Source organism: Lepidochelys kempii, chromosome 5, assembly GCF_965140265.1.
Source record: "Lepidochelys kempii isolate rLepKem1 chromosome 5, rLepKem1.hap2, whole genome shotgun sequence".
Lineage (NCBI taxonomy): Eukaryota > Metazoa > Chordata > Testudines > Cheloniidae > Lepidochelys > Lepidochelys kempii.
In genome coordinates this window covers 84,553,408-84,573,138 of record NC_133260.1, presented here as the reverse complement: position 1 = coordinate 84,573,138, position 19,731 = coordinate 84,553,408, and the positions used below count along the sequence as shown (strand labels likewise).

Below are 19,731 nucleotides of genomic sequence, written 5' to 3'. Positions count from 1 at the left end.
ATCAGACAAACTATTACCCAGTTAGGTTTCTCCTCTATGCATCAGAAGCTACTAGTGAAAGAGGATGTCCTCAAGATACAGTGTTTTTCCTTCTCTTCTACAAATTTCTATCATCGATGGAATGAATACAGATTATTCTGTAAGCAGCTTTTTAACGTTACAAATCAGTGTTTTCTATACCAATGTAGAAACATTCATACAGACCATGTATGAGAATGAATTAATCAAAATAGAAAATCAAGGAATTGATGGAATTAAGATGGATGTTTAAAGAAGACCCTCTAACTACAAATATTGAACATATATTCCCTGATTTCCTTACATCTTTTTGTACTAGGGACAAATGTTTACTTTTCATTTAACCTGGCTGACATGTTGCAGTCTCTTTATGCAAGAACCCGATGTGCATCCATATTTACTAACCTGGGGCTCCGATTCCTAGCTATTGATTTTTGTTCTAACTCCTGTTCCTGACTCCTGATCAGGCTACCTTGCATGACAGCCCACATCTGGGTCACATGATAGTGGGGTTCCTGAACTGTGGTAGAGCAATAACAGGAACACTTATCCCTATTCTGGCACCATCCAGTGAATACATAAAACAAAAGGGGTACTTTTCCATGATTATGCAAGTGCTAGTGGATCACCAGACATGCTTCACTGACATCAATGTAGGCTGGTCTGGGACATAGATTCTGGAACAATAGGTGACGGGTGTGCAGCAGCATCCCTTGGCTTGAATTGGTTTCCATGATATGGAAGGTTTAGAGTTTGGTTCCATGGTTCTCAGCAACCCCATTATACAAATTGTTCCAGCATCCCATGTGAGGAAAGGTGCATGCTGCTTGCATTTTTAAGAACATGGGACTTTTTCCAAAAAATGCAAGCAGGAACATTCTTCCCTGACTAGCACATTCTCATTAATGTTGTTGAAATGTCAACTGATTCTGGGGGACCCAATTTATGCCTTGCTCCCCTGCTCATGAAACTGTACACTTGCCACCTCAACAGAACGAAGGAAAGATTCAACTAACAGCTGAGCAGGTGCAAGATGACTGCTGAATATGCTTTTGGTCGATTAAAATCTCATTTGTGATTTTTAGAGATTAGGTTGGATCTCAGCAAGGCAAACATTCCTATCGGTTTTGCTGCATGTTGTGTATTATATAATATTTGTGAGGTGAAGGGGGAAAGACTATTGTAAGATCGAAGGGTGAGGTGGACTGGCTATCTGCTGAATTTGAACAGCCACACACAAGGGCTATTAGAAGAGAGAACTGTGGAAGTACGTACAGCAGAGGGAGGCTTTAAAAGAATATTTTAAGCAGTTAGACATCAGATTATTATGTTATGCTTTTGAACTTGTGTGCCTTCATGTGCATAGACTTTAAATATGGGTGGGTTACTGACTCCCATTATGGATTTTATAATGTGGCATACATGCTTGCTGCAAATCTATAAATATACTCTGAGTTTCACAAAATACAACTTTATTGTGTACAAATAAACAGGAAACAAAGTGAAAATAAATATTTTAGTAGTGCTGTAAGAGGGTAACCCAAACTTATAAAAAACACAAACAATAAACATACATGCCTACATATTAAAACATATAACAAAGTTTTATTCATGATAAAAACTAGTGCACTTTACTTGCAGGCTCATCCTGTAGTTATTGCAGGTCAGTGAGTGTAGGTATAGTCAAGGTTCTCCTTGTTTTCCCTTGACATGGAGTGACAGAAGTAAGAGTTCATGCCATGCTGTCACCTCTTATGCTGGGGTGGGGTTAATAAGAGGCAGCAACCATGAGTCTTCCATGGGCTGGAAAGTCTGCTGTGCATGAGGCCTTTGGGCATTCAGCTCAAACATATTCTCCAACATCTGTTTGTTTCCTGAGCCATAATATCCTGGTGCACTTCCCATGCACCTCTCTGTCCTTTTCCCTCTCCTCCAGCAACTGCCCTCCCCCTACTCCTCCAAAACATCATTAGATTTACAATCACAATGGAAAGATAAGTCCCAAAACTCCCTTATTAAAGGTCTTATGGGAATAATGTAAGAAATTCTAATTGCAACTTTAGTTTTGGAGCACCTCATTACACAACTGTTTTGCAACTCAAGCCATGGTGAGCATGGGACTAGCCGGGACAAAGCAGGGGTGGGGACTGTTGCATGAGAGGTTTAGAAGCTGGGTGCCTCTGAATCTGAGTATAGGGAAAGTGCAGTGAATATTGCCAATATTTTCACAGGCAGTGTGATTTTGGCTGATCTCTCACTCATGAGGGTGACAGAGGCCCACAGAACACAGCTGTTACTCACATCTTGATGCTGCCCGGGCCTATATGCTGCTGCCGATTTACTGCAGTGGTGCCGGTGGAAATCATAGCAGGGGCATTGGAATGTCTGCTATTATGGGGGAAGACATAAAGCAGCCATCCCTAGAAATGTTTGGGAAACAACTGTAGAGTACCTCCATGAAAATTTCACTGAGATTGTTCAAGAGGATAAAAGGGATGTCCCTGTTCCGATAAAAAAAAAGTATTCTGTTTGGGATAGAACTGTGGACTCCTTCCCCTCCGCCCCACCCAGTCCAACAAGCCAAAGAAAGGAAAAGCAAACTCCACTTTTACTTTTTTCTTCTAACCTCTACCAGATCACAGGGCAATGATCTGATGAGGACTGTGTAATTTGGCTGGCCATACTAATTTTTTTAAATTTATTTTCTAACATATATTAGTTGATTGAAGTGGCAACTGCATAAGCACTCCGAAGCATTAACTTTAATTATATTCCCAGGGGTGGTTTTACAAGTAAAATGAGGAATCAAAAGTTGACACCTTTGCTCTCTGAACACATGGATGGGATGGTCGCCATTTTTAAATAAGGAAGAAGGGAGGGAGAGACAGGAGGTATCAGACAACAAAAAGAGGGGAAAATGCTTATAAGGAATTATGTATCCACACACTTACCTGAGCTTCCCTTCCCCTCCCCATCTGTAATTGCCTGGCAGGACTGGCTTGACTCCAACTGAGTTCTGAATACCTCCTGGTTCACTGCATGGTTTGCATGCCCCCTGTCTCCACCCACCACCTGCCCCATGCACTGCAGCGATTTCAACATCCATCTCTCACCAAGTGTCCACAGTCATGGTGCTGGTGTGGTCCCCACCAAGTAAAGCAGCAGGTCTGCAGGGGACAGCTCCAGATTTGTTGCTGCTCTCCCTTGCCTTATGATGGGCCTGCTAAAGTTTCTTGGCTTTCACCAAGAATTGCTGCTCATCCCTGTTGTGCCTCAGATTTAGCAACCCCTGCACAATTTGGAAGTAGCTGTCTATATTTCTTTGGGTGCACCTTAGGGTTAAGGTTAGGGCAAAGGAGATCAGTGACTTCTTTCCCGCTCCAGGCAAGAGCACATCTACTAGCTTTCTGTCTGCGTGGATCTTGCATGGTTGGATGCTTGCAATGGTGGACAATCAGCAAAAGGCATTTCAAAAAGAAGCTGGAGGATTTAAGGTGTAGGCAGACTTAAGGTATCAGTGACCCCTGGGCAGTGGCCTTCAAAACTGTGACCTGAGTGACCATTTTTGCAGCAACAGGGGCATTGTGGGACAGCTCCTGGAGAACAGTTAGGGTCGACGCAGGTAATGCCGTGTCTACACTTGCACTACGTCAGCAGAAGTAGGTCAACTTTAGCTATGTGTCATCTGAGGAGGTCGTGTTATTACAACAATGAAACAGGGAACTTATGTCAGTGAGAGGCAAATTAAGATGTGGACCCATGCAAAGTTATAGAGAATCGTGTTAGGTCAACCTAACTTTGTAATGTAGACCAGGCCTTAGATCCTACCTGGATCTGGAAGATTTGGGACATTAGTATCCACATTTCCTTACCCATCCTTACAACAAATTTTAGAGTCTTATTAAGAAAGGGAAAAAAAGTATAACAAAAATCCTGTAAGCAATGTTGTTATGTAAATGGATAACAAACAGCTTGGATGGAGAAGTTTAATGATGCATTCATTGGCATGATCAAACTTTATCACTGCATTTTTTAATTAAAAACAATCCAATGAAATTTGACAAAGCACATAATTTCAGCTCCGCAGGGACAGCACTGCCTACTTAGTTAACTGACAATACTTAGTTATTTCTTATATAAAGAGTAATTTAAATTAATTCAACATTAAAAGAAGCAGTAAATCAAAGCTACTGCTGGAAAACAACCAAGAACTCAGAAATGTGTTTCAGCCTACTAGCAATTCTGACTACATTAGCCTTGCTCTATACTTCTGCTGAACAGGCACTGAACTATCTACAGCTGGAAACACACTGGGCAAAACCCTCCCCCCTTAACATTGAGCAGAAATGAGAGGGATGGTGAGCCAGGGTAGGGTCAGATATGAGCCTGTTATGGTTCAGGGGTGAGCGTACCTATGATCTTCTTCATTCTTTCTGTGGGTACTCTTTAAGTAATAGGCCTACACCTGCACTTGAAAGAGTGCCCACAGAAACAGTGGAACCCTGCAATTCGCTCCACTTTAGACTGGATCACCAGGCTACCCCCTGTTTACCAACCATGTTTCACCTCTCTGGAACTGTGATCAGCTGATAAAAGCAATGGCCCCCTGCAGTGTTTAGCCATTAATCATGTTTTTAGCCAGCACAATATAAGCACAGATACATATTTAACATTCATAGAAATTAATGCAGATTATTCCCATGTTCTTCACAGTGCCCCAAACTAGATAAACAACATTCTGATAGGATAATGTATTATAGTGTTTAATATTTTATTTATTTTCTTAGCATTGGTCATATCAAAATTGTGTTATTTACCAGCAAGAGAGACTGGAAGGTGGGAGGGAGGAGGTGGGGGGGGAGGGACACAACAGATTTATAGCATGACTATTATAGAATTCACTTTGCTAGGTTTAATTATATATTAAAATTTACTTCAAGGTCTTGACGTGGAACCAATTTTACATCCCTCTTTGAGAGATATTCTATGCCCTTGATTAAAACCTATGGATCATTTCTCATACCTCACCCACCTTCCACACAAAAACCTACAATCTTCCAGCTGATTGGAACAGATCTCTGAATATATTAACAGCTTTTAATCATCCAGATAGATCCTTGCTAGGCAAAGGAAAGTAAGCCCTCAGGTCTGGGTCACTGCCTCCACAGTTACACTATGTATTATAAAAGTAGCATCAGTAGATGTACTACAGCCAACACGAAGGATGTACAGTACAATGGTTACGTTTCAGGCAGAATGACTGTCGTTAAACAGGTTTCAGAGTAGCAGCCGTGTTAGTCTGTATTCACAAAAAGAAAAGGAGGACTTGTGGCACCTTAGAGACTAACAAATTTATTTGAGCATAAGCTTTCGTGAGCTACAGTTGTAAGGTGCCACAAGTCCTCCTTTTCTTTTTGCAGTTAAACAGAGTCTCAAAAAGCATAATTTAATTGATTTTCATCTATTCTAGTACTGCTCTGACAATGCAACTCCCTTCTTCACATTCTTTCACTGGCTTCCTCTTGCCTCCTCCTTCAAGGCACTTCACCAACACCCAATCTCTGTGTGTATTACCTCTTACTTCTCCTTCTACTGCCTACACTATCAAACCCATTTTGCATAACCCTTTATTGCCTTCTTCTCCCATTCCCATTTTTGTGGTTTCTATGTTTGGAACTCTCTTCCTCTCCATGCTGCAGCAGGTGATGTTCTCTTCATTCAAATCACTCCTTTCAAAAAGGAAAGAAAAAAACCCACTTTTACGGAGTCTTTCAGCAATAATCCCACAAGGATTATCTTCATTGTTTCAAGACTGAATGTTATTCACATTATTTTATGTGTCTGAAACTACTGTACCATCTAAGTTAAAACAGTACATTCCTTGAAACAGAGACCATTTATTTTTGTTTCCTCAGTATCAAGCACACTAAAGGCACCCTAAGACATTGTCAAAGATATTTACAAACAATAATCCACAAAACACCAGCAGTATTGCCACTATCCTCTCCTGGAGGGTTCCATCACCACAGAAGCTGGTTAGGGCATCACCTGGCCAGGCTGAACTTGACCCTACCCAGGTTGGCTCTGCCTACTTTTGAGGCTGCGCCAGCCAGTTTTATAAATTGAGAAGTGGTGATCGATGGCTGGTAAAATAGGGGTCAGGGCAATTTATGTGGTTGTGCATTCTTGGGGGCTAAGGGACCAAGTTCTGCTGGCCAGTGCAAATAAGAATTTATGGCATTAATTTGGCATAGTACCTCTTTCTAGGCAGGAAGGATGTAGAAGATTAGGAAAAGAAGATTTCAGAGGATGAGTGATTCTTTCCAAAGTCTGAGCAAGGACTTAAAGTTTGGAGGTGACACTTGGCAAATCCTTAAAGAAAAAGGGATGATAGACGGAAATTAAGAGAGAATAAAAATGTGCCTTTCAGGAAGTTCTCTAGAAGCAACTATTTGCTTAGGCTTTGAATATTGATACCCCAATAACTAGTGCCATTGTTCAGGGAAAGCAAATGAAAATAACCAAATGTATGGCCTTTTGATCTGGGAAGGTCATAGTCAAAGAATAAATTAAAAAATAATTGAGGAATGTGAAAGCTATCTCCAAACAAAATAACTGCATATAACCCACTGCCTACAGCCATAGCAACCACCTCAGGGTAAAAATTAACTAGCGCTTATAAGCCAAACAGAGTATGGTTTATTTGGTATTTAGATGGAAGATGTAAAACAAAAACAAAAAACCACCAGTTACTTGCAGTAATACAAAAAATTTGGTAGCTCTCTTCGTTGAGTTGCTACTGAATCACTGATCCAGCATGGTGCCAGGAAGCAATGTGCTGCTGTAACCCAAACACCTCCTGGGTGCGGTGCTCTGTCCCATGTAGTAGCACTGAGACTACTTAGAGCAAGGGTGGGCAAACTTTTTGGCCCGAGGGCCACATCGAGGTTGCGAAACTGTATGGGGGGCCGGGTAGAGAAGGCTGTGCCTCCCCAAACAGCCTGGCCCCTGCCCCCTATCTGCCCCCTCCCACTTCCCGCCCCCTGACTGCCCCCCTCAGAACTCCTGACCCATCCAACCCCCGCTGCTCCTTGTCTCCTGACTGCCCCCTCCTGGGACCCCCGCCCCTAACCACCCCCTCCTGGAATCCCACCCCCATCCAACGCCCCCTGCTTCCTGTCCCCTGACTGCTCCAACCCCTATCCACACCCCCGTCCCCTGACAGACGCCCAGGAATCCCACACCTATCCAATCCCCCTGATTCCCGTCCCCAACCGCCCCCCCAGAACCCCCAACCCATCCAACCCCCCCTGCTCCTTGTCCCCTTACAGCCCCCTCTCGGGACCCCCCCACCCTAACTGCCCCCCCTGGAATCCCACCTACTTCCTGTCCCCTGACTGCCCCAGCCCCTATCCACACCCCCATCCCCTGACAGGCCCCCTGGGACTCCCACACCTATCCAACCACTCCCTGCTTCCCGTCCCTGACCGCCCCGCCCCATCCAACTGCCCCCTGCTCCCTGTCCCCTGACTGCCCCCCGGAATCCAGCCCCCCCTCCCCAGCTCCAGAGGTCCCAGGTTTGATCCTGCCCGACGACGCCCGGGTTCTGTCAGTGTTACACTGCCTTCAGACAGAATATAAAATCAAGGCTGACCACTCTTGGGCTGGGCTTTTCAAAGGCATATAAGAGAGTTAGACATCCAAATACCACTGAAATTCAATGGGATTTGACTCCCAATCCTTAGGGATTTTTGCACATTTATAAAGGTTGTGGCCAAACTCCAACTGGAGTAATTACATATAATACTGCCAATTTTTCATTCTCCCTTCTAAACAAAGTGTTTTGCTGGCACAGAATGGCTACCATGTTCCACCCCACAAGGAGTTACATGTTATTTTATAATTAGAATCTCACTGGATGAACTGCACTGTGTAGATATAAAGGGACAGATCCACAGTTGGCATACGCAGACATAGCACCATTGACTTCGTTGTAACTATTTCAGTTTACACCAGCTGAGGATCTGGCACAAGGTATTATTTATTTCCAAAGCATCAAAAAAGGGATGCATGTGTGTGTGCCAATGAGACTTTGCTTTAGTTTAGCCAGAAACCCTTTTGAAACTGTATACAACTAGGCAGATCTACTAATGTTTTCCCCTCTGAGAACTTTCAGGGTAAAAGCAGCCTTATGTCAGTAATGCAGAATCTCAAGGCAGAATATAGTAATGGACAAGTAGTCTTACGTTCCTGCTCTATAAAAACAACCCACACAACTCTGATATAATTTTAGCAAAAGCAACTAGTGCTAAAAATAGCGGCATGCTTTGATTCCCCCGTCCCCAACTTTAAGTATTCAGAGCTACAACTAGGAGCTCAGTACAGTTTCTTCTGCTCTTTTTTCAAATGCTTATTTTTATACCAAGTGATATTTAATGTAATCTTAATACTTCCCCCAAATTTAGCATGAAGTCATAAATTAATCCCATCTACAATTCTATTTAAAAACTGTAGCAAACAAGTGCAGTATGATTTTAATTTATAGAAAATACTTTCTGTTGTTACATTCCTAATTAATGATGCTGCATCTTCCAAAAAAAAAAAAAGAACTGGTACAAGAACAAAAAATATAATCAAATTGTCAATAACTACAAAAAGCTAAGACCTACCAATTCAAAAGGCTGATTTTAATAGTTATTAAAGTCTTAAGCAATATTTATCTTTCATCTATTTTGGCTATACAGTTAAATAAGTTATTTTTCTTAAGGGCTCTGAAGACACACTTTGCTTTAAATGTATCTCCTTACTAGGTCAAACGTCTGAATATAAACACTGTTTTCATAATGTGTTCTATTTCTGAAGAGCAGAAAGTAGTGCATATTTTAAACTGGTTTTCATTATTAACGTTGCATAGTAAAGGGACAAAAACAGGAAATTGAAAATATGGTGCTACAGCATTTGTACAATGACAAATAAATAATTGTCGGAAGATATTTTCCCCTTCGTGAAGTGTCTCTTGACATAAGGGTTGCTTCTGGGCAGAAAAAAAAATCTTCATCTGCTTGTTTTCAGTATACTGATTCATTGCCAGGAATCCAATGCAAATACACTGTCCCACTTGCTCTACTAAAATTAGTTTTTGTAATGCTAGACTACTCCTTCAGAAGAAAAAAAAGAAGAACTGAAAACCTGACTTGTTAAAAGATTAATGTTCACTTCCATTTGTAAAGGCATCATACACCTCACACCACACTGATCTCCAATTTCTGAGGTATACTTTTTATATATATATTTTTCCATCAGCTTCATGATGGAGAAGACAAGTTGCAAACTATTTTGCAGAAATGTTTCAGAATAAAAGTTATATTTATACTGTCATGGCATGTACTGTTGACATTGAACATTCAAAACAATAATGCCCATAATATGTAATGAATATATTACTTGAAATAATTAAACAAAAAAAAATTGTCAAAAACACAGAACATAAAAATAAGTGAATAGCATTATGTGTGGATGGTTTCCTGGTATAACCCTGGAACAATCTATTCCCATTACCTTTCAGGTATATAAAATTAGTCTTTAAAAAGTAATTGGCTCCTCTAGAGCAATTTTGAAGTATTAATAATTCATCTTTTTAAAGGTGAAATGAAGATCTAGCCCTAGCTCCCCATGATAAAACCTAAAATCTTACAGATCAACCTTTGGTATGGTTTACACTTCATTGGAGCCCATTGATTTCAACCAGGTTATGCAGAGTGTTACATCATGGCATACTTTGGCTCACAGGGTCTACATTTTGCTCCCATTCTTACCCGTGTAAATTGGGAACAACTCCATTGTCTTCAACGGCTCTCTGACTTTTGGGCTAGATAACACCTTCCCAAACTTCTTAATATTTAAAATAAACAACACACACAGTCCTATAATTTAAGATGTTTATGCTCCAACATTTATTTTCTTTAAAAGGAATGTAAATCCCACACAGTAACCCTGGAGGAATACACATTTAGTTTTTAAAAGAGTAATACTTTAAAAAATGTTGCTTGGGTCATCAGGCACTGTCAAAACTGCACATGATTGGATTCTTTAACCCCATAATAGTAATTTTTGTAGGTTAAATTTATAAAGGGGATTGCTCCAGAGATGCTATGTTAGATTGACCTTCTTTTAATAAAAATACATTAACAATATCCTGTCAAAACCAAACAGATTAAAATCTACAGAAATGTCACTTTTGGATGTAAATTTCATATTCCAAAATGCACAGGCAAATTATTAAGCCCTTAAAAGGAGTACTTACCACAAAATGGAATTTAAAACCAAAACTATCATTACTAAAAGGCACCATTATAACAAAGTAGATACAGATTTAACAATATTTTGCAGTGCCATAAAACCACATTTTCCATCAACAGCAGATGTTTAAAACATTTATATGATATAAATTTAAAACAGCATTTGCTACATCCAATAGAAGAAGGGGATAATATAAACAAACCCCACACCACCGAGGGGGCACAGAACTACAATTCTTCCTCCACAAAAATATGATTCCAAACCACTTGGCTATATTGTTAATCAGTCTGTGAAACAGCACCTTAATTTATTCTATAAGAAGTCAAACACTATTGTGCACATTTTAAAACACAATGTGCCAGTGACTCATAATTATCTCATTGACATAAGTAGTTTGGATATCCCACCGCGTAGCAAGAATTAATCATACATGTTTATATCACTTCTTTGATCTGACCTTTAGAGGTTAAAGAAGTCTGAGCTGTGCAACTGTTCAACAGTGAGTTTATTTTACTTACCCATTTCATTAATAGTTGCTCTTGCTTTTGAGACAAAAGAACTAACTTCACTGGAGTGCATTTTGGCTCTTTCCTGAAGGTCAGCACCTGTAAGTGACATTTCATACACAAATTAGTAAACGGTAAATAGCATTCAAAGCTGTGCCAATAAGATTCAAGTGGACTTTGAAATACTGCTTGTTCAAATTAATCAGTTATTCTCAGTCTTCTCATAGTTCAAGGAAAATATAGAATTGAATGTTTACAGTGAAAACAGTGAAATACAGACTATCCACTTTGATCAATTTTGCTCCAACTGAGACTTCTCCCGCAACTTAAGGGCTTAATGACAAATCTTGATAGACAACACAGCCTCAATACATTAATGCAACTGTCATGCCTGTGTTCACTTTTTTCAACTGTGTCCCAAAGCCAGGACTCTATTTTTTCATGTTATTAAACACATGAATAGAAATTCTTTGTTTCTTTCATAAAGTATATACTAAAACACTTCTAGCAGCTTACTTATACAATATTGTGATCATTACAATGTGTGTTATAAAATTTAAATGTCCTTTGAAGCTTGCTCCATGAAAAATGCCTTTTTTTCCCTTATGGAAAAGAAAGATATAGACAAAATCACAGTATCTAGATATGGAAGAAACCTATCAAATAGAGTCCATCCCCCTGCAACAGTAGAATATCGTATAAATGGAACAGACACAAGCAGTCAACACATGCGCATGTATTCTCCAGACAACATGTATGTCATTCCCACTAGGATGAATGGAATATTTTTCTCTGATTTGTAAAAATGCTACTATCAAACTAGTATTTTGGCACATGGACAAAGAGGTTAAAAACAAGATATACAACTAACGATACAAACTGAACACATTTGCATCCCAAAAATAAAACTATTCCCCACAATCAGCACCTCGCTCATTTAGGAAAAAGCTTCAGACTCTGATCCAGCAAAGCTCTTAAAACACATGCTTGAATACTTTACTGGATCAGATGTTCTTACTGGGCTCTATTCTTGGCCTCCTTCTCTCCTCCTCCTATACCCTCTCTCTAGGGTCTTTCATACAAGAGCACGGCTTTAGCTATCATTTTTATACTAACAAATCACAGGTTTACCTCTTCCCTCTCTGATCGTGTCTCTTTCAATGCAAACTCAAATCTCAAACAATCTGGTGTATCCTTGTGGATATGCAGCCATCATCAAATTCAACGTGGCCAAAAATTAGCTCTAATCTTCATCTCCCACTTCCACTGTACCAAAGATGCCAGCTTTTGCCCCCAACAATCAAATTTCCCCTCAAGGTACTTCACATTTTCTCCCATGCTCCTGTTATGCACTGGGGAGAGAGAGTGCGGGTATCTCTCTGTAAAAAAACAAAAAAGCCACTACATTACTGTCCTCTAAACCTATTCTTAAAGTCCACCTATGCCATGAGGCATAGAACACTCAACAGCTGCAGTAATGCAACTACTGCTTATAATAATAATCATAATTGTCTCACTGTTTCTTTGACCTCCATCTGTTCACTCTATTTATTTGTTGCGCCTAGTCAGACTTGTGCTGTAACCTTTTGGGGCAGGAACTGTCTTTTCATTATCTGCATGTTCAGTGCCAAACACAATGGGGCATCAATCCTGACCACTGCCTCTACATAATACAAATAAATAATAATATAATATTGTCTACAGCTAGCACTGTTAAGTTTAAGTAGCGCTATTAGATACAGGCCAGGTTTCCAAGTTTAAGGATAGCTCCATATTGACAACAGTGAAATAAACTAATTGGGTAGTCATGAAAAGTGGGGATTACTGTGGTCAAAACTGTATTGGAGAGGAACGGCTCCAATCCTCTACCCCAGTAATACACAGACTTTTCATACCAAAAACTTACCAGGAACCTGAAAATCAAACAAAATTTGCATGTGAATGCGCATAAATTTGGGTATGATTTAAATCATAGACAAATGCACCCAACTATTCTTTTTATTTATAAAGCTCTAACTGAAGAGAGTGCTTTATAAGACACCAAAAGGAAAAATATATTTTAAAAGCTGAAGAGGAAATGGTGTGAATAAAAACAGTAGCACTGTTGCTTTGACACCAACTTATTAATGTTTGGCTTTAACTCTATAACTGTATCTAAAAGCAAATTACAATTGTCACTTAAGAAAAACAATCCTATACTTACAGACTGAAAAAAGCATACGATTACTTAGTTAAAAATCTGACTCAAAACTTTCATCTACCATACAAACTGAAATATACTATTTACTTCACACACACTTGAAAAATGCATAGAGCCAACTTTAAAATGAGCACAACCAGTGACCCTATGAATGCATCAGACATTATAGAATATAGTGTCATTATGAGTCTGAGAGGCAATTGTAGGGTTTTGTTGTTGTTGTTGCTGTTAAGATTTATAGCAGAAATGGTTTCCAGCATAAATATAAGTACTTTGAAAGAGACCTGCATGAATTGCAGGCTTCTTACTTCACATAGAATATTTGTCTTTTGGGACAGATAAGGGGGATGAGGTAATCTCTTTTATTGGACCAACTTCTGTTGGTGAAAGAGACAAGGTTTCGAGCTTGCACGTAGCTCTTCTCCAGGTCCTTTGGGAGACATTCATAGAAATTCAATCAATTTTCTTCGCAAAACTTGGATAAGAGCAGATAAAAGGATTGTAAGTGTATTAAAAGGGCCACTGTCAACCTGAAATGTAATTGCTAAAAAAAATAGTTCAAAGTCCATTTCAGGTACTATATTTGCTCTTGAGTACCCTGACCAATTTCTGTGGTTTTACAATTACATTTTCCTATTTTAAAAAATGTCTCTGCCCTATTCACACAAAATGGTGTCAAATTCCCACAGCAAACAAACTGAAAAAATAGTGTGTTTTTTTCTAATCTCTTCCTTTTTTAGTAATCTTAGATGTTGTAACAATAATAACTAAAAAATTTTCAGAGAGAAGTGCAGGTTTTAAGTAGACGGTGTTCTTTTAACTTCAGCTTCAGCATCTTTTAGTTCAGGAGAGAGTTGGATTGCCAACAATTTAATATATTTGTCCTCTTTAAAAGAATCAGCCATTGATCAAACAATTATTAAAGTATCTTGATCCATTTTGCAAAGGAATTACTCAGAGATATTTCTCAGCCATTTGTTCACAAGTCAGAAAGTGGCAAAGGTTATGTTACCAAAGGCAGCCATGAAAAAGATTGCAGCTACAAGCAAAGGCCTCCATTCCCTTAAAAGATTAATATTTTAAAGCATCTGAAAATAATACTTTGTCAACTCCTCAGAATCAAGAAGTAGCTTCAGATTTTCAGACAACAGACAGCCTTGCAGAATGAGACTTCATAAGTTTCCTCAGCGGACTGCAGCTGACGCCCCACGTTCTGTTCAGCCTAATCCTTCCCAACACCCACTCTCAACATACCTCCAGAGGTTGCAGATTGTGAGATAGACTAGAGGTCATGGGCAGCAGGTATAGTAGGCAGGGGAAGGCTGTGCCTCCTCAAACAGCCTAGTGTGTCCCCACCCACGCTCCACCCCCAGACTCCCTCCTGCCTGCTGTTCTCTTCTGTGGTCCAGAGGCTGCGGGGCCACGGTGTGTACAAGACCACTGGGACAGGGCCACGCTGTGCTGCACTGCGCTACCCATCCTCCAAGCACTGGGACCGCGCTGCCCACCCAGTGCTCTGGACATGCCACCCACCTGCCCAGCGTTCCAGGGCTGTGGACGCTCCGGACATGCCATCTGCCCGCCCAGCACTGGGAGCATTCTGACCGTGCCACCTGCCCATCCGTACTGCGCTGGGGTTGGGGGCGCTCTGGCCATGTCTCCTGTCTGCTCACCCAGCGCTGGGAGCACGTGGGGAAGGGGCCGGCGGCCGCAAGCAGGGGCTGCTCTGGGCTCCAGCAGGGGAGGCAGGACAAGAGTGGGAGGGGCCAGGGACTAGCCTCCCCCAAGGGTGTGTTCACCCGCTGCCCATGCTAGAGCTCATACATCATACTCTGAATAGGCCTTTTCCTTCTCTTATTTATGATACCAAACTACAACAGAGAAGCACAAGACCAACTTTAATGTTTAGGATAGAGCTATAACTGTATTAAACACACCTCGCAGTTCCCCTGTAAATATCTTTGCCCTCAGATACACGTACAACTCCCACTAAAGTAAATGGGTGAAATCTTGGCTCCACTGAAGTCAATGGCAAAACTCCCATTGATTTCAACAGGGTCAGGATTTCACCCAATTGGAGTTATCCATACATATTTAAGGGGAAAATGTATAGCCTGCAAAAAATCAAACTTGGGAAACAAACATTTAGTAATAACTTCTTCCTCACTTTGACAGTAATTTTTTATATTTTCTAATATCTAGGTCTTATACAAGTTCAGTCAAAACCAAGCTTCTTCTGCTTCATCCTGCAATGAATTCAGAACCTTGCAAAGAAACTACACTATTGTAATGTAACATACACATTTTACTGAAAGATCAAGAAAAAATAGATAGACTGTGGAGGAATAAAGCCTTGTTTGAACAGAAGTAGCATGTTTGTTAATTATACAAGTCACAAAAATAAAAATTATGATAATTATTCTACAAAGTAAACAGATTGTGCTTCGATTTAAATCCCATAAAAGTTTCCCTCAGTAAAAAAATTCTCATTTAAAGCTGCTGTTAGTTATTTCATCAAGCAGTCTTCTATATGGACAGCCATTTGCTTGACAAACCACCATAGAAATCAAAGCCATCGAAATCTTTACCATTGTGTCTAAAACCACTTGCAGGAATGAAAGGAAAAACTCTTATGCTTTGTAGACCAAATATACGTGTTTGCATAATTAAAATGTGACTCTAAACTTTCAGATACCACACAGAACATCCCACTCGCTTTACAGAAATAGCTAATTTATACATTCAGAATAAACCTTAAAAGGACAATAAATCAGTAAGGTACAGAATATACTTACCAAAAGTAAAATTAAAGTAAAATCAAAATAACCTAGTTTTATGTTGAATTCAAAGTGAAAAAAAATGTAAAGAGGACTTCACTGGTTGTCACTTATATACTGCACAAAATTCCATTTAAAGAAAAGTGACCAGTGGCAGGTAAAGTAAAAATAAAGGTTACTTTTATACCTGTTAAAAAGCATATATACAAGAAATATTAAATAGAGGGACAGACTGAAGTAATTTCTAAAAACTATTACCATTTAACTCCATGGCTACCAAAACAGTAGTTGAATAAACCTTTCATATATAAAATGTATTTTTTTTCCAGTCAGAAAATGGAAGTCACCAATAAGATCAAATGAATAATGACAGTAGTTGTAGCTTAATATTTATCAACAGAATTTTCTATAGTATTTCAGGATTAGTAACACATTTTGTTTTTAATATTCTATGTGTGTTTTGTTGTAATGTTTAGAAATACACAGGTAAATATTTACCCCTTCTTAACATTTCAGTAATGTGTAACCATTTCATCTCCAACTTCTGTCACCCAAAAAATGTTTCTAGTACAGAAAATCGTAGTTGTTAAATCCTGTGTGTTAAATTGAAGGTCAATTTTCATTCTTACTAATATTAGGAAACAACATCAAGAGTTCACTTAAAGTGCAGTTTTACTCTCAAAAGTAACTGTTTGAACCCCATAATGCTATTTTTAGAGTTGACTGTCCATCAGTGATTTCAGATCAATTATGACTAATATACTAGTAAAAAAAAAAAGATGGTTTTGCTAATTGCTAGCTTTGCAAATTCAACATATGATCTAAACGGCAAATTGTGTTCTTTCTAATACTAGTGATGATGCATGAGCAAATCAGGTTCTCTGGCCATGTCTACAGTATAGAGACTATAGCCACATAGCTGCAGCAGGTATAACTCTGGTAGCGTAGACACAGCCTATAGCAATGGAAATGGTTTTTCAGAAATCAAATACCAAGATCTGCTGAGTAAAAAACGTTACTTAACTTTACAGTAACTGGAGTTCTTTGAGATGCATTGTCCAGAGAGAGAGAAAGAGCACGCACACTTTTAATGCACATGTGCACCTCGTGCCCGCAAGTCAGAGTCTTTGGGCAAGTAGCATCAGTTGGGAGCACACACATGCCTTGACTGTCTTTGTGCTCCTGTACCAAGGGCATAAAGAGCAGTGCTGACCCAACTGCCACTCAGTTCCTTTGCCACCACAGAATGCTAATGTAATAGGACTCCATAGTAACAGGAAAAAAGGGTGGTTTGTGGAATTTATGTACATGCACAACACATTTCAAAGAATCCTATGATGATATGGGAATCTATATGTATAATTTATTAATTCTTTGTGAAATTATAAACTATCTGTATGTACCTTTACCAAGATGCAAACTCCATTTTGAATGTGAAGCTTGTTTGTCTTTTCTGTGGGGTCTCTTTCTCCATTTTGGATTGAGAGTCCAACAGGGGTAGTGACCAAGGCCTAACAACAGAGTAATTAAACTTTGACAATTGTGCTTATAAATTACAAAGAGATGGCTGCTGCCCAAGGCAAGCCCGGTTTTCAAGTCTGAAGTGGGGTGGGGGGTTGCCGTGGTAATAAAGTCACTTGGTAGGGGTCTCTGATCACCTGTGGAGGCTGAGCAGGACATCACCTGACAAAGAGGGCTACAAGCTATAAGCAGGCAGGGGCTGCTCTACTCAAGGGGCCTTTTTTCTCCAGCTCAAGATGAGGGAGAAGCAACCCAGCATGTAGAAGCCTGATGAGGCAGAAGATCCTGCCTACCTTCCTGAACAGATGGTCCCTCAAGGACTCCCAAGGGTAAGAGTGAGCTAGTGAAGGGCACTACAGTCAGGATGTTTATTGCTTTCTAAATGATCTGTACTTTCATGGGCTTTATCTGTAAAAGAGAAATGGTGTTAGAATCTGTGCAAAGTATTGGGAGTTATATGCTTTACACTTACTATGTGCCTCCTGAGAGAGTTAAACTGTAATCTAGAAAGCTCACACCTTTGAGTGGAATTGCGGAAGATGTTATGTTTAAGCAACAGGGCACCTAAAGGGTTAGCACTGACCATGGGGACTAAGCAGCTGCACAGCAAGTTTCAGCTCGGCTAGAAGGAGTGTCAGACAGACGGCCTGCACCCCAAGAGTGCGCCTAGGGACTCCAAAGACTTGGGCAGTGACTGGGCTCCAGTCACACATGAAGGCTTGAAACCCCCAGGGACCCAAGGGCTGGGTTTCCCACACACACCCATCCCAATATAGTAAATAGCAAATAGGGGGCACTCAACTGAGGCCTGTGACAAACCCCAATTATTATGAAGATAAATAACCTTCCTTTTTTAAGTGTTTGTCACTTATCTATTCCCCTGTTGGTGATTCCCAACTAGTGATCTAATAATAAGGAGGTGGGTACTCAGGATCTACTTAAAGATTACAGCATTGCTCTGCCAAAAGAAGCATCAGACCTAGATGTTTACACTATGGAAAAGTGCTTAGCAAAAGTATGCATTGACAATTGGAAATTTCCAAACAATTTCCTTACAGATGACCAAAATGGGAATGCTTTACAAGGAAGCAACAGAGGAGGTCTGTGCCCGATAGAGTTGGCTCTAATAATAGCTGGGGGTTCTGAACTACCTAACTCACCACAAAGTTTAATACATCCAACAATGCATTTAGCTAATCTCTGGGATGAAACCAGTTGACCCTTCATTCTTTCAGTAAAATATTGCAACTGATTTTGGGGAAGCTCTGAAGGGTTTGGTACTTTGCAGTAAAATAAAAAGTCAAAGCCTTACAACCACCTAGGGTATGCAATTTAGCATCTCCTTGATTAGAATGAGACATTGACAGCACTTCTCTTTAAAAGCCAGACCTTTGGAGCCAGGATGCCTGTCTCAACTACCGAGTTGTCATAGACCGTGAAATTATATACTCAGTGTCTAGAGCTTCCTGTAAAGACATTCTAGTGATCAATGGTCCCTTTTTATAACTAAAGATTTAAATCCACTCTGCTTTCCTAAGATAATTTATAAATAAGATCGAAACATTTCATGCAATTCAAGAAATCATAACAGGCCAACAATGCTTCAGTTTAAAAATTCTGAATTACGAACTGGCAGAGGAATAACATTACAACCGAGTAAGTCAAGACATTTTGGTTCCCTTTCACCTGGAGTCGTTCTTGGTTAATGCTGTGGTTTTTTCATGAGCTGCCAATAGTACCAACATGTCATATACTGGATCTATATAAAAATATTCTGGGCCAGTAGATGGCACCTGGTATCTTTTATTTGCTCTCAGAGATGGGACGACCATCACAGAACTTTGCCAAATGTGTGTGGCAGAGTCCAAAAAAGCCTCATTAATGGGGAATGCCACATGCCCAGGAATCCAAGCCTGGAGCTTGTATGGAGTTTCCTGCTATGCATGTGAGCAGCTCTTGGATCTATTATAGTCACTTGGGTGAGACAATGCAGCTGTGATTACTGCCTCCTCCAGGGATGAGGCCAATATAGTTACAAGCAGTGGTGAGCTGGAGCTGGTTCGCACCAGTTCACGTGAACCGGTTGTTAAATTTTGAAGCCAGTTTAGAACTGGTTGTTAAAGGGTGGGCAAACTCCGGCCCGCGGGCCACATCCAGCTGGGGAGGCTCCCCTGGCTGAGAATCCCTTTTTAATTTTCACTCACCTGGCAGCACTCCGGGTCTTCGATGGCACTTTGGCGGCGGGTCATTTACTCGCTCCAGGTCTTCGGTGGCACGTACTTCAGGGCCGCCGAAGACCCGGAGCCGAGTGAAGGACCCACCGCCGAAGTGCCACCGAAGACCCAGAATGACTGAAGGAACCGGTTCTTCAGATTTTGGCAGCTCATCACTGGTTACAAGTATCTGTAAA

The 19,731-nt window shown here is 40.3% G+C and overlaps 1 protein-coding gene across 4 annotated transcripts in view; it reads right to left on the bottom strand.

The window, feature by feature from the left end:
- AUH (AU RNA binding methylglutaconyl-CoA hydratase) overlaps nucleotides 1-19,731 on the bottom strand; it is a 187,379-nt gene that overhangs the window by 126,720 nt on the left and 40,928 nt on the right. For all 4 annotated transcript variants that reach the window (XM_073344895.1, XM_073344894.1, XM_073344897.1 and 1 more), the window contains one exon: nucleotides 10,836-10,922. In XM_073344895.1, the coding sequence (XP_073200996.1) occupies nucleotides 10,836-10,922 (87 nt within the window). The remainder of the gene's footprint in view (nucleotides 1-10,835; nucleotides 10,923-19,731) is intronic.